The following is a 15,297-nucleotide window of genomic DNA, read 5'->3' as shown; positions in this document are numbered from 1 at the left end:
CCATGGGGTCGCTAAGAGTTGGATACGACTGACCGACTTCACTTTCACATTTCCCTTTCATGCATTGGAGAAGGAAATGGCAACCCACTCCAGTGTTCTTGCCTGGAGAATCCCAGGGACTGGGGAGCCTGGTGGGCTGCTGTCTATGGGGTCGCACAGAGTTGGACACAACTGAAGTGACTTAGCAGAAGGGTTAGAGTTGGTATTAGACTAGAGACTTTGGGTACCTGTTCTGGGAAGGAAGTGGGATCAGTGAAGGGCCTTGGGAGATGATGGAAGAGCAGTTTAAGAACGTGAATAGGAGTTCGGCATGAGGGAGTGATGAAAGTCTGGGTTATTGCAGATTTCTGGCTTGTTTAACTGGTGGACAGTGGTGCTGCTAAGATGAGGAGGGTGGGGTAGTATATGGTACAAGAAAAGGAGCGAGTTTGGCAAGAAATTGAAAAACTTCTGTCTTGCATTCCAGTGTATTCCCAGGGCCTAACACAGAAGCCAGAGTGGGTGTTCTTTTGGTTGAATCGGTGACATCCTGAATTAAAGCTGGCTGTTAGAGATCAAGTGAGCGGGGTGGGGCTTTGCAGTAGGGAGAGAGCTGGGAGGCCCAGGGCCAGGTCTGGGCTAGAAAGAGAGGCCTGGCTGCCGTCACCCTGGATGATGCTGATAGACTTTATGAGCAGATGTAGCAGTCAAGGGGAGTGTAAGGAATCATTTCTCAACCTTTTTCCATGCCCATCAAATTCATCTCTGTTCTTTCTCAGTGCAGTGATTCTCAACAGTGGGATGGGCTTAGAGATCTGGCTGGGGTGGTGAAGGAGATTCGGGATTGGCACATACCGTTGACAGGTCTGAAAAGATACAGAAAATGTCCGTTGGCTTTGGCAACAGAGAAGCTGTAGGGATCTTGCCATGGTGAGATTCTTGGATTGGTAGCTGATAAGGGTTGAAAGAGAACAGAGAGCAGACTATAGAGACTGGATAGTGCATGGTATTAAAACTTGGAAAATTTAGGTGAAATGAATGATAGCTAGCAAAATATAAACTGATTCCAAAGCAAGTTGCAAAAAAAAAAAATTAGCTGTAACAACCAGCAGCCATAGAGGGGATTGGAAGGGTACTAAAAGATACTTTGAAGACACCAGAAGTAGTTGGTTATAGAGAGTTCAAATATAAATACTATAGTCTGTAAAATACCAGATTTAGAAGTAAATAAAAAGCTTCTAGTTATTATTAATTTTGGTAACAGTTTTATTGATGCTCAATTCCCATACCATACAATTCATCCATGTAAGGTATACAAGTCAGTAGTTTTTAATATATTCACAGTTGTGTAGCTGTCAGCACAATTATAGAACATCTTCATCACCTCAGAAAGAAAGCCACACCTTATAGCTGTCACTCTGTAACCACCATACTCCCCAAACCTTAGGCAACCACTAATTTACTGTCTGTCTCCATGTATTTCTAGGCATTTCATATAAATGTAGTCACCATAGTATGTGGTCTTTTGTGATTGGCTTCTTCTGTTGAGCATGTGTTCAAGGTTCATCCATAGTGTAGCGTATCAGAACTTCATCCCTCTGTGTGGCCTAAACCTTTTCTCTTGTATGGATCTATACCGCATTTAGTTTATTCATGCTTTAGAATTTGGATTGTTTCCACCTCTTGGCTATTATGGGTAATTCTATTATGATGCAAATTTTTGTATGGACATGTGTTACGGTTTTTTTAGACAGGAGTGGAATGTCTGGGTCAAATAGTAACAGTTTAACTTCTTCAGGAACTGCCAGCTTATCTTCCAAAATGGCTGTATCATTGTATATCCCCAACAACAATGTGTGAGTTTTGATTTATTCATATGTCACCAGTACTTCACCAATACTTGTTATTATCTGACTTTTTGATAACAGCCATTCAGTCATTGAGGTGTGCAGTGAGTTGTATCTGTTGTATTTTTCATTTGCATTTCCCTGATAACTGACCAATGATTTCTAGCATCTTATCATGGACTTGTTGGCCATTTGTCTGTCTTCTTGGAAGGGAAGAAATATCTGTTCAGATACTTTATTTTTTAACTGTGTGGTCTTTATGAGTTAAGGTTCTTTATATATTCTAGATACAACTTCTTAATCAGACATATGATTTGCAAATATTTTCTCCCATCCCATGGCATGGGTTTTTTCACCTTGATGTGTCTTTGCAGCACAAAAGTTTAATTTTGATGAAGTTCAGTTTATCTAAATTTTTTTCTTGTGCTTGGGGTATCATCTAAGAATCCATTGTCAAATAAAAGGTCACAAAGATTTATCCCTTTGCCTTCTTACAGTAAGGGTTTTACAGTTTTAGCTCCTACAATTTGGTTTTTAATGCATTTGAGTTAATTTTTGTATGTGGTGTAAGGTAAAGTTCAACTTCATTCTAGTCCATGTGATTTTCCAGTTGTCCCAACATCGTTTGTAGAAGAAAGTATTCTTTCTTTGTTGAATGGTCGTGGCTCTCTTGCCAAAAGTCAGTTGACTACAGCTCCCTGGATTTATTTCTGGACTCTTTATTCTATTGTTCTCTGTGTTTATCCTTATGCCATTAGCATACTGTAGCTTTGTAGTAAGGTTTAGCATCAGAAACAGACACCTGTAACTTCTGCTGCTTTTTTTTTTTTTCAAGATTGTTTTGGCTATACTGTGTTCCTTGAGATTCCACGAATTTTAGGACCAACATGTCAGTTTCTACAAAGAAGCCAGCTGGTGTCCTAATGGGACTATATTCAATTTCTGTATCAGTTTGGAGAGTATTCCTTTCTCAGCAATATTAAGTCTTCCAATCCATGAAAATGGAATGTCTTTGCTTTATTCAGAATCTTTAATTTCTTTCAACAATATTTCAGTTTTCAGTGTATAAGTTTTTTATTTGGGGGATTATTAGTTTATTCCCAAGTATTTCATTCTTTTGATACTAATATAAATGGAATTGTGTTCTTTAATTCCATTTCTGAGTTGTTCTTTGTACCTGTTTCAAAATAGAGTTGATTTTTGTTTGTTGATACTGTATCCTATAACCTCACTGAAGTTGTTTATTAATTTTAATCATGGATTTTTAGCATGTTCTGTATATCAGTTGTCTGCAGATAGAGATAGTTATAGTTTAACTATTTCCTTGCCAATATGGATGCCGTTTAATTTTTTTTTTTTTCTTGTTTAATTGCCCTGGCTAGAACATACAACACAGCCTTGAAGAGAAGTTCCTCCCTGCCCCTCCTCTTGTCCCTGGGGGAAGCATCCATCTGACCGCCCCTCCTCTTATCTCTGGGGGAAGCATCGGTCTGACCGCCCCTCCTCTTGTCACTGGGGGAAGCATCCATCTGACCGCCCCTCCTCTTATCTCTGGGGGAAGCATCGGTCTGACCGCCCCTCCTCTTGTCTCTGGGGGAAGCATCAATCTGACCGCCCCTCCTCTTGTCTCTGGGGGAGCATCGGTCTGACCACCCCTCCTCTTGTCTCTGGGGAAGCATCGATCTGACCGCCCCTCCTCTTGTCCCTGGGGGAAGCATCGGTCTGACCGCCCCTCCTCTTATCTCTGGGGGAAGCATCGATCTGACTGCCCCTCCTCTTGTCTCTGGGGGAGCATCGGTCTGACCGCCCCTCCTCTTGTCTCTGGTGGAGCATCGGTCTGACCGTTGAGTGCGCTGCTTAGCTGTGGGTTTCCCATAGGTGCTCTCTGTCTTGTCGTTGAGTTCCCTTCTGGTTGTTGAATTCCAATCTGGTCGTTGAATTCCCTTCTGGTTGTTGAATTCCCTTCTGGTTGCATCTTGTTGAGTGTTTTTATTCTGGAATGGCATTGGAGTTCGTCAGATTCTTTTTCTGCATTTATTGAGATGATCGTGTGGTTTTGTTTTTTATTTATTGATACAGTATATTTCATTGACTTGAGGGTGTTAAGCCACCCTTGGCGTTGTTGGGAAAAATCCTATTTGGTCATGGTGTATAATTCTTTTTATATGTTGTTGAATTGGCTTTGCTAATATTTTGTTGAGAATTTTTGTATGTGTACTCATGAGATATTGGTCTGTATGTTTTTTTGTGATATTTATGGGTTTGGTATCAATGTAATACTGGCCTCATTGGAGGGACTGATGTTGAAGCTGAAACTCCAATACTTTGGCCACCTGATGAGGAGAGCTGATGCATTTGAAAAGACCCTGATGCTGGGAAAGATTGAGGGCAGAAGGAGAAGGGGACAACAGAAGACTAGATGGTTGGATGGCATCACCGACACAATGGACATGGGTTTGGGTGGTCTCCAGGAGTTGGTGATGGACACGGAGGCCTGGTGTGCTGTGGTTCATGGGGTCACAAAGAGATGGACACAACTGAGCGACTAAACTGAACTGAACTGAATACTGGCCTCAAAAAATGAGTTGAGAAGTTTTCCTTCCTGTTGTTTGGAAGTTTGCGAAGAATTGGTATTAAATTGGTAGAATGTGCTCTGAAGCTGTCTGGACCTGGGCTGTTCTTTGTGAGTAGCTTTTTTTTTTTTTTTTTTTTTAAATTACGAATTCAATTTCTGTACTTCAGTTCAGTTCAGTTGAGTCATTCAGTCATGTCCGACTCTTTGCGACCCCATGAATCGCAGCACGCCAGGCCTCCCTGTCCATCACTATCTCCCGGAGTTCACCCAGACTCACGTCCATCGAGTCAATGATGCCATCCAGCCATCTCATCCTCTGTCGTCCCCTTCTCCTCCTGCCCCCAAACCCTCCCAGCATCAGAGTCTTTTCCAATGAGTCAACTCTTCGCATGAGGTGGCCAAAGTACTGGAGTTTCAGCTTCAGCGTCAGTCCTTCCAAAGAAATCCCAGGGCTGATCTCCTTCAGAATGGACTGTTTGGATCTCCTTGCAGTCCAAGGGACTCTCAAGAGTCTTCTCCAACACCACAGTTCAAAAGCATCAATTCTTCGGCACTCAGCTTTCTTTATAATCCAACTCTCACATCCATACATGACCACTGGAAAAACCATAGCCTTGACTAGACGGACCTTTGTTGGCAAAGTAATGTCTCTGCTTTTGAGTATGCTATCTAGGTTGGTCATAACTTTCCTTCCAAGGAGTAAGCATCTTTTAATTTCATGGCTGCAGTCACCATCTGCAGTGATTTTAGAGCCCCCCAAAATAAAGTCTGACACGGTTTCCACTGTTTCCCCATCTATTTTCCATGAAGTTATGGGACCAGATGCCATGATCTTACTTTTCTGAATGTTGAGCTTTAAGCCAACTTTTTCACTCTCCTCTTTGACTTTCATCAAGAGGCTTTTGAGTTCCTCTTCACTTTCTGCCATAAGGGTGGTGTCATCTGCATATCTGAGGTTATTGATATTTCTCCCGGCAGTCTTGATTCCAGCTTGTGCTCCTTTTCCTATTTGGAACCAGTCTGTTGTTCTATGTCCAGTTCTAACTGTTGCTTCCTGACCTGCATACAGGTTTCTCAAGAGGCAGGTCACTGGTCTGTTTAGACTTTTCTTTTTTTTTTTTTTTTCACCTTATTTCTCTGCACTTGGGATCTTAGTTCCCTGTCCTGATATTCAACCTGGGCCCCAGTAGTGAAGGTGCCGAGTTCTAACCACTAGACTGTCAGGGAATTCCCTCTCTTTCTGAGTCAGTTTTAAGTCTTTCTGGAAATCTGTGCATTTAATCTAATACTCAATTTACTATCATGCATTTATTCCTAGTGTTCCATTATAATCCTTTTTATTTCTGTATTGTCAGTAGTCCCCTTCTTTCATTTCTGATTGCTTTGAGTCTTTTTTTTCTTGATCAGTCTTGCTGAGGTTTAATTTTGCTGACATTTAAAAAGAACAAACTTATGATTTTGTGGGTTTTTTGCTCTTTTTTTGTGTTCTCTGCTTCATTAATTTCTGTTTTAATCTTCTGCTTGCTTTAGGTTTTTCTCTAATATAGCCTTTTATAACTGTAAGTTTTCCTCTGAGTACTGCTTTCTCTGCATCCCATAAGTTTTGGTATGTCTCGTCCTCACTTTCACTCATCTCAAATTATTTTCTAATTTCCCTCTGCCTTCTTTTTCTTAGACCCATTGGTTATTCAGCAGTGTGTCATTTAATTTTAACATACTTCTAAATTTCCAAAATTCCTCTCTGTTATTGATTTCTAATTTTCTTCAGTGTAGTCAGACGGTATACATTCCATTATTTCAGTCCTTTTCATTTACTGAAGCTTGGTTTATGGCCTAGTAGTATAGAGTCTGTGCTGTTTTGTACATTTGAGAAGAATGGATATTCTGTTATTGTTGCAAAGTGTTCTTTAGATATGTTATGCCTGTTTGGTTTTATAGTGTTCAAGCCTTTTATTTCCTTGTTGATCTCCTGCCAAGTTGTTGTTTGCATTATTGACAGTGGGATATTAAAATCAGCTATGGTTGAATTGTTGTCCGGTGTGTCTATACTTAAATATCCCCCGATGGAGAGACCCTTTTATCATTATAAAATGTCCCTTTTTATCTTAGTAACATTTTTTACAGTCTGTTCGTCTGGTATTAGTATAGTCAGTTCATTTTCTTACGGTTGATGTTTGTATATCTTTTCTCATCCTTTTCCTTTCTATTTATTTGTATCTTTGAATCTATTGGATCTAAAGTTTGTCTCCTGTGGAGAGCATATTATTTGAACTTGTTTTTCTGTCCAGTTTGACCATCTTTGCCTTTTGACTGGATTGTTTAATCCATTTACATTTAACGTTACTATTTTTTTCAAATATTTATTTATCTTCTTTAATGGTTTTTTTGTAAAAATTCGGGGGGGCATTATTAGTGGTTTCTCTAGGCCTTATTTTATATATATTAACTTCAAAAATTTCCTTTAGATACAGTCATTTCAGTGGGATTAAGTTACTCCTGTGAACCTCTCTCTGCATAGGTTTTTGTTATACAAAGTGGTACATCTATATGTGTTACAAACCCAATAATGTAATACAATGTAATTATTATTTTATATAATTTGTCTTTTAAGGATGCCAAAAGAAGAAAGGAGAATAGCAGTTACATATTTCTAGCTTTTATTAAACTAGACTTCTTATTGCTCATTTCTGGTTGTCTTTGAATTCTTCCTGTGGATTCAAGTTACCATCTGTAGTCATTGCCTTATTAGCCCAATACAGTTTTATTCTCCCGACCTTCTTTGTGCTCTTACTGGCAAATATATTACATTTCTCTATGTTACTACAGGTCAAGTAATACAATTATATAGATTTAAGAGGTATATATATTTTTAATATTTAAATATTTATTGTTTTATATAACTCCTTTTAAATTAGTTGAGAGGACCGGAAAAGATACTGCATTTATAGTATTTCTTTATAATTATATGATTATTTTTATTGTTGTTTTTTGTGGATTTGCATTACTATCTGGGATCACTTCTTTTCATCTTGAAGGACCTCCTTGGGTATTTCTTTAAAGGTCTGCCAGCAGAAAACTCAATTGTTGTTTGTTGTGGACTGTTATTGTTTCACTTTCACTTTTGAAAGATAGCTTTCCTGGGCACAGGATTTTTGGTTGACAGTTTCTTTGAGCATTTTAAGTATGTTATCCCACTGCCTTCTGGCCCCATTTCTGGTAAGACATCAGCTTTTAACTTTACTGGGGTTCCATTTTAAGTAATGATTCATTTTTCTTTTGCTGCTGTCAAGATTTTTCCATTGTCTTTGGCTCTCAGCATTTTTATTATAAGATGTCTTTTTGTGGGTCTTTTTATGTTTATTTGGAGTTTGTTAGCTTTTTGGATGTGTGGTTTAAAGTTTTTCATGAGATTTACAGTTTATAGCCATTATTCAGATTTTTTTTTTTCCTGCTCCTTTTGTCTTTCTGGTAATCTCATTATGGGTGTGATGGGTCACCTAATGGTGTCAAGGGTTGTTTGAGATTATTCATTTTTCTTCATTCATTCTTCTATTCTCCAGATTGTGTGATCTCTGCCAACCTACAGATTTTGCTTATTCTGCCAGTTCAGATCTACTGTTGAACCCCTCCAGTGAATTTTTCATTTCAGTTCATTGTATTTTTCAGCTCTAGGATTTATATAGTTAACTTCTGTCCCTTTATTGATGTTCCCTATTTGATGAGACAGTGTCATCTTGTACTTCAAGCATGTTTCCTTTTAGTTCTTTAAATGGATTTATAATGGCTGCTTTTAAGTCTTTAAGTCTGACATCTGGCCATGGGCACAGGCAGTTTCTGTTGTTTGCCTGCCTTTTTTCCTGAATGTCAGTTTCCTTTGCACATCTCATAATTTTTTGTTGAAAACTAGACAGTTTATATAATCTCTTCTGGCAACTCTTTGTTCTAGACCTCCCCTATTGTAGGTCTTGTTATTGTGTTTGTTTGAGTGAATAGTCAAAATCTTTTAGTGAAATCTCTTTAATTCCCACAGTGCAAAGCCTGTTACTGTACCTCAGAAGAGGAAGCCATTGGCCAAGTGCACAGCCACTTGGCCTATGGTGGTGGTATTTTGGTGGTAGGGATGGTGGTAGTTTTGATAGGACCACATTTGTCTTTTTCTCATATTGCACCAAGCTGTTCTTCTCCATAAGTTGTTGGCTGATAGCTCTGTTGTTTTCAACAATGCCTAAAGGCATTAAATTGTTCTAATCCAACTGAATTAACCTAATCCAATTAAATAACTTTAATCCAATTAAATTCATTGTTTGAGATTTATCCTGAACCCTAGGGAGGCTCCTTCTACCTGTTTTATTGGTTCTTTTTGGAGACAGCAATGGCTTAGTTTGTGCTGCTTATCAAATCCATGCTCAGTTCAGTTCAGCTCAGTCGTCCGACTCTTTGTGACGCTATGGACTGTAGCCCACCAGGCTTCTCTGTCCACGGAATTTTCCAGACAGGAATACTGGAGTGGTTACCATTTCCTCCTCCAGGGGATCTCTCCCACCCTGCATCGGCAGGTGGATTCTTTACTGCTATGCCACCTGGGAAGTATATCTACCATCCTTTTAATTGCTTTTCTCCACACCCTCCATTGTTTTGAGAGAGCCCTTAGTTTTGAACTCCCCACACTTTAAAAAAAGGAGTTCCTTTGGGCAGAGATTTGGGAGCTCATTGTTTTAAAGTCTGCCTTTCCCTCAGGCAAAACTCCTGAGTCCAGGCTTCTGAGCTAGGAGTGGTGACAAGACTCTGGACTCTGCTGCTTTAGAAGAGAAGGGTTTGGGATTTCCCTGGTGGTGCAAAGACTCAGCGCTCCCAGTGCAGGGGGCTCAGGTTCAAACTCTTCTTGGGGAATTAGATGCCACATGCGTCAACTAAAGATCCTCCGTGCTGCAAATAAGACCCAGTGTAGCCAAATAAATATATATATTTAAAAAAAAAAAAAAAAGGAGAGAAGAGGTGTGGAGGCAGCTGTAGCCTCTGGTCAAGTTGGTTTGGTTTGCCTCTCTAGGCATGGGGCGTCTGCCTTACGAACAAGCCAGGGTTAGAGCAATGCATGGTGTTAAACTTCCATTCCATGAGTGGGGCTCGATAGGAGGGAGCCCCACCTCTCAGCTGAATTTGCCCAGAACTTAGCCTCAGCAGCAGGCAGTTAGGGACAAGATGAGAAATGTTTACAGTCCTGCTTCTGGGAAGATACACCCCTCAATGGTGATAGCAGAGTAGAGAGGGAGGCCTTTTTGTTATTATTGCTGTTGTTGTTTTTAATTATTATATATTGGCTGCGCTGGGTCTTCGTTGAGGTACAGGGCTTCTTCATTGCTGGTCATGGGCTTTCTATAGTTGGGATGAGCAGAACCTATTCTCTTAGTTGTGGTGCGTGGGCTTCTCATTGCACAGGCTTCTCTTGTTGTGAAGCACAGGCTGTAGGGTACATGCTCTTAGTTTCCCTGTGGCATTTGGGATCTTAGTTCCCAGACCAGGGATCAAACCCATGTCCCCTGCATTTGCAGGTGAATGAACCACTGGACCACCAGGGAATTCCTTTAGGAAGTCTTTTTAACCTTAATTCCAAAAATCTGGTAAGGATAATAATGAGATGAAACTATAGATTAGTTCATTGAAGAATAAAAGTGCTAAGTAAAATTATGTTGTCAAGGATGTGAAGCAAATGAAACTTTCATCCATTGATGTGGTGGTTGGTGGTTTAGTCGCTGAGTCATATACAAGTTTCCCGACCCCACGAACTGTAGCCCACTAGCCTTTTCTGTCCATGGGATTCTCTGGGTAAGAATATTGGAGTGGGTTGCCATTTCCTTCTCCAGGGGATCTTCCCGGCCCAAGGATCAAACCCACATCTCCTGCATTGCAGGTATATTCTTTACCACTGAGCCACCAGGGATTCCCAAAATATTCCTAGTTATCAATCTAGTGGTGAGTCAAATACGTAACACACTATAAGTAAAATTTGCTTCTGGAATACAAGGATGGTTCAATAAGAAATTAGCAACATTATCAGTATAAAGTCCTGGAAATGAAAACTGTTTATGTGCAAATAATGTGATTATATTCCTAGAAAAGCTGATGATTCCAGCAAAAAAAAAAAAAAAAGTGTTCTTAGAATTAATAGAATTTGGTAAGGGGTTGAAAAAAAAGTGTGAAAGTCGCTCAGTAGTGTCCGACTTTTTGCAACCCCATAGAGGGTTAGGACATACCAAAAGTAGGCTTTCCTGATAGCTCAGCTGGTGAAAAATCCACCTGCAATCCAGGAGACCTGGGTTTGATTCTGGGGGTTGGGAATCTCTGCTGGAGAAGGGATAGGTTACCCACTATACCCACTCCAATATTCTTGGGCTTCCCCTGTGGCTCAGCTGGTAAAGAATCTGCCTGCATTGTGGGAGACCTGGGTTCAATTCTGGGGTTGGGAAGATCTGCTGGAGAAAGGATAGGTTACCTACTTCAGTATTCTGGCCTGGAGAATTCCATGGACTGTATAGTTGCAAAGAATCTGGGGTTGCAGAGTCACAACTGAAAGACTTTCACTTTCAAAGTAGTAGTAGTTCTTATCCATTCTAATAGTAATAACCAATTAGAAACATAAATGAGGAAACATCTATTCACAATAACCACAAAATGTGTGAAATAACTGGGAATGTAAAGAAGAAAGGTATGGGATCTTAAATTCAAGGATATGAAACAAGCAAGGCCTCAGTGAATGGAAGGAAGTAGTAAGTTCTTAGATGGGAGGTTTAATAGCAAAACAAAACAAAAACCAGTTCCTCCCGTATTACTATTGACAGAGTTAAGTCTAATAGCCAGGAAAATTATACAGCAGTCAGTGAGTACAGGGACTTGCTGTGACAGATATATGACTCATGTAGAGTCATTGTAATTGAAAATAAGTGATACTGGCATAGTGATTTAAAGAATAGAGTCTAATGAAATAGCCCTCTTTGCTTTGGTTTTGGAACTCAGTATTAAAGTCAGTTGCAGATCCCTTATCAGAAACCTGAATGTTTTTTAAAATAATTTTTAGATTTCAGAACAGCTACATGATAGTATTGCCAACATCCCCAGCAGAATCTGGAAAGTGCCTTGCAGTTAAACCATCAACAATTCTTCAAGTGACTTGTTTAGATAGGATAAATAAAGATGGTATAAAAATATGTCAGCTCATCATTTGCACCAAATGAATTTTAGAAGAAAAACTTTTCCTTTTGGATTTCAGATTTGCAGATAAGGGACTGTAGAACTCCATGTCAATTTGATGGGGGGAAACAGTGGTTTATCTTACACATTTCTGGAAAGGAAAGTTGGACTCCTACCTCATACTATATATTAAATTCTCAAGATCTTAAATGTGGGGGGAAAAGAACATTTCGAAGATTGTTGACCTTGACATTAAAGGAAGCCTTCCTGAACAAGCTAGGAAACCAAGAGACCGTGGAAGAAATGACTTCATAGAAATCCGGACAGACAGCTCAAGTGTGCATATCGGATTCGCTGGTGGGCAGGGAAATGCCACGGAAGGCAGCATACATTCTTTTCTCTCACCCTACAGGAAAGACATTCAACAGTGGTAACCTCTAATGCTGATGGAGAGGCGGGGACAAGTCCACTGTCTTAGGTCAGGTGGAAGAAGCACAGCCTGCAGTGTTTTTGCAGAGTACTCAGGCACTGTCACTGTAGGGATCGTGTTTAGTAGGATTAAAAACACTAGCATGGAAGTATTTAAGTTTATTCTTAATTTGGATATTATAGCAAAAATCTGAAAACTATGTTAAAGTTTGCTCAGTTGGGAGATATTCTGGTGTGTCCGTCTGTGCACCTAGAGGGCGAAAGATAGTGTGTCAGCGAGTAAGATGTAGTAGTATCCTAATTGTGCATAGTTTTTTTTTCCATTCATAAAATTATTCCACATTATATTTGGATTATTCATAAAAATCTTATAAGACATTAAACAAAGCCATCATCTCAAGTTATTTCCATGTTAACTATTTTTTTTTTTACAGCATATGCATGTTAGGCAAGTATATTTTTAAAAAAATCACAAGCAAAAACCCTGAAATTTAAACATATGAGATTTTTGTTTTATTGCTGTGCTTGATATACATGAAGTAATAGATATCAAGCAATTCACTTTTATTGCATATTTGTATATTTGTTCTTGAGTTACCTGAATACAAAGAACATGAGTGTAGCAAAAGTGATGAAAGCAAACAGCTGGTGACTTTACAAATAATGGAATGTGACACGTTTCTGCTGTTATCCAGAGAAAATTGAGTCACAGCTAAAGGAACACTTCTGTAGCTGTAGTCAACGGTGTGCACATTGAGAGTGCGTATTCCACAGATAACACATGATTTAACATATAATACCCACAGGATATCCATTTCTACTACAGCCTTGTAAGTGCTCCAGAGTTTAAAGTACCCGCAACTACACCTGTGATTAGAACCAGTTATCCCATTTATTCCCCACCAGGGGAAACCAGTATGTAGGCAGTTTTCTTTTGTGCATCTTTAACTTGTTTCATTTTAAGCATACATGAGGACTATTTTCCCCAAGTAAAAAAGAAAAAAAGATGAAGGTGGGGAAAGGGAATAGAAACAGACAAATGAAGTGATTTTCTGAAATTCGAGGTAAAGAATTGGCTAGGGTTGAGTAGAGGTCCCAAAGGTCAGTTTCCCCACCCCTCCAAAAATAGCTTTACTTTTTTTTTTTTTTCCTGTTTATGACTTTATACTTGGTTACCATTACTTGCGTTAATGATGGAAGTGAGAGTTGCCTTCACTCATGGAGAAAATCATGTAGCATTTTGATGTAAATCCCCCCAGACACTGGCATGCTCCGCACTCTGTCCCATCACACATCTTATGCCAGGGGAGAGAGAAGCCCTGTTTTAAGACTGCATGGTGGTGTTGTGAACATCTGGTTTACGTAACCACTTTTCCACTGAAGAACACTAAGCTGCTTTCCAGTTTTTCACCTCTGCAGCCAGTGTGCTTGCATGTTCCCAATTTTAAATTTAGGCTAGACTCCCGGGAGGAATTGCTGAGAGAAATTTTTACTTTTGATTATTGTTCAGTCGATGAGTCATGTCCAACTCTTTGCGACCTCATGGACTGCAGCATGCTAGGCTTCCTTGTCCTTTACTATCTCCCGGAGTTGCACAGACTCATGTCCATTGAGTAAGTGATGCCATCCAACCATCTCATCCTCTGTCGCCCTCAATCTTTCACAGCATCAGAATCTTTACCAATGAGTTCTATCACAATGATTTTTAAGAAAATAAACACTTGAGCCTCTCACCAAGAGTGTGTCTCTCTTTTCAACCTTTACATTTGAGGGTATAATTCTTTATCTTGGGAATCTTATGGATTAAAAGGATGTATATCACTTAAGGGCTTCCCTGGTGGCTCAGATCGTAAAGAATCTGCCTGCAATGTGGGAGACCTGGTTTCAGTCCCTGGGTGGGTAAGATCCCCTGGAGAAGGGAATGGCAACCTACTCCAGTACTCTTGTCCGGAGAATCCCATAGAGGAGCCTGACGGGGCTACAGTCCATGGGGTCGCAAAGAGTTGGAGACGACTGAGCAACTAACACTTTCATATCACTTAAACATACTGTTTGACATTCTTTTCCTGCTTTTATATCCTCCCTGTTTATCCTGCAGAGTTGTGTGTGTTTTAGGGCAGTTGCCCTCTTGTTAGGAGTTGCACATTTGGTTTTTAGTATGTTTGTTCACTGCTTATGAATTTTTATGTAAGCAAATCAGATTGCTGCAGTACAGCTGTAAAGAAATGACTTTAATCAGTTATAGTTAAGTATGGAGTGGAAAGATGGACCATTGGAGCAAAGATCAAATCTGGTCGTGGCTCCATGCTTGTAGAGTGAACCCACGCTTGTACTCAAGGGTCCACTTACAGACCTAACGCAGTCTGGTTGTAGTCATTGGCAGTGCTGGGTCCCGAGGTGGAGGTGGAGAGGTGTGCGGGTGTGTGGGCTCTACCCGACCCGGCGGTGTGAGGGTTGGAAGCTCCTTTGGAATGCCTGGGTCAGCCTCTGCAGCCCTGCCTGCCTTGCCCGCAGCTCATGATGGAGCAGTCTAAGAAGTCCTCGCTCATGGTGGCTCGCAGCATCCTAAACAACAAGCTAATCAGTAAGAAGCTGGAGCGCTATCTGAAGGTGAGGTGCACGCCCCTGGCACGCCGGCCCAGTCCCCAGCCGTGACCCCTGCGGGTTCTCCCTTTCTTCATGTCGTGCCCCTCTCCGCAGGGTGAGAACCCTTTCACTGACAGCCCAGAGGAGGAGAAGGAACAAGAGGAGGCCGAGGGAGGTGCCCTTGATGAGGGGGCGCTGGTCGAAGCGGCCGGGGTCGCGGAGGGTGCAGAGGCCGCGCCGGCGCAGCCCCCAGTGCCTCCAGAGCCAGTACCCGGTGCTGCGCCCCCGCCCCCGCCCCCGGAGGAGGACGAGGAGGCCGTGCCCCTACTGGGCGGGGCGCTGGAGCGCCAGATCCGAGGCATCCCGGGCCTCGACGTGGAGGCTGACGACGACGAGGAGGAGGGAGGAGGAGGCGCTCCATGACTTGGGGCGGGCGGGGCTCGCGGGGCCCGCGGGGCCGAGGCTGGAAGCTGAGTCTAATAAAAGTTCTTCACATCCCACCTCATCGTCTTTTGTCTGTGTGCTGCACGGTCCACCTGGGCGGGTGCAGGCCTCACCGCTGGGCTGTGTGTCTGCGGGTGGGACCTGGGGCTGTTGGGTTACGCCTGCGCATTGGCGGCGAGAAGGGATACGCCTGCTAGCGGTGAGGCACTTCGCACATGAGCAAAACTAGCAAGCTACGAACACCGACCCGGA

The 15,297-nt window shown here is 41.3% G+C and overlaps 1 protein-coding gene across 12 annotated transcripts in view; it reads left to right on the top strand.

The window, feature by feature from the left end:
- AKAP8L (A-kinase anchoring protein 8 like) overlaps positions 1–15,101 on the top strand; it is a 32,105-nt gene extending 17,004 nt beyond the window's left edge. For 8 of the 12 annotated variants that reach the window (XR_003511991.1, XR_003511989.1, XR_003511988.1 and 5 more), the window contains 2 exons: positions 14,530–14,625; positions 14,716–15,101. Coding sequence is in view for 7 of the 12 variants with exons in the window: in XM_027548056.1 (XP_027403857.1) it covers positions 14,530–14,625; positions 14,716–15,024 (405 nt within the window). In the remaining 5 variants the exon portion in view is untranslated. Of the gene's footprint in view, positions 1–11,998; positions 12,420–14,529; positions 14,626–14,715 lie in introns of those variants that run through there. The other 4 variants (XM_027548058.1, XM_027548054.1, XM_027548057.1 and 1 more) reach the window with 2 other exon arrangements.
- Positions 15,102–15,297: the final 196 nt, after the last annotated feature.

Source organism: Bos indicus x Bos taurus, chromosome 7, assembly GCF_003369695.1.
Source record: "Bos indicus x Bos taurus breed Angus x Brahman F1 hybrid chromosome 7, Bos_hybrid_MaternalHap_v2.0, whole genome shotgun sequence".
In the NCBI taxonomy this organism is placed as follows: domain Eukaryota; kingdom Metazoa; phylum Chordata; class Mammalia; order Artiodactyla; family Bovidae; genus Bos; species Bos indicus x Bos taurus.
The sequence above is the reverse complement of the archived record's forward strand: the minus strand, read 5'-3'. Positions and strand labels throughout refer to the sequence as shown.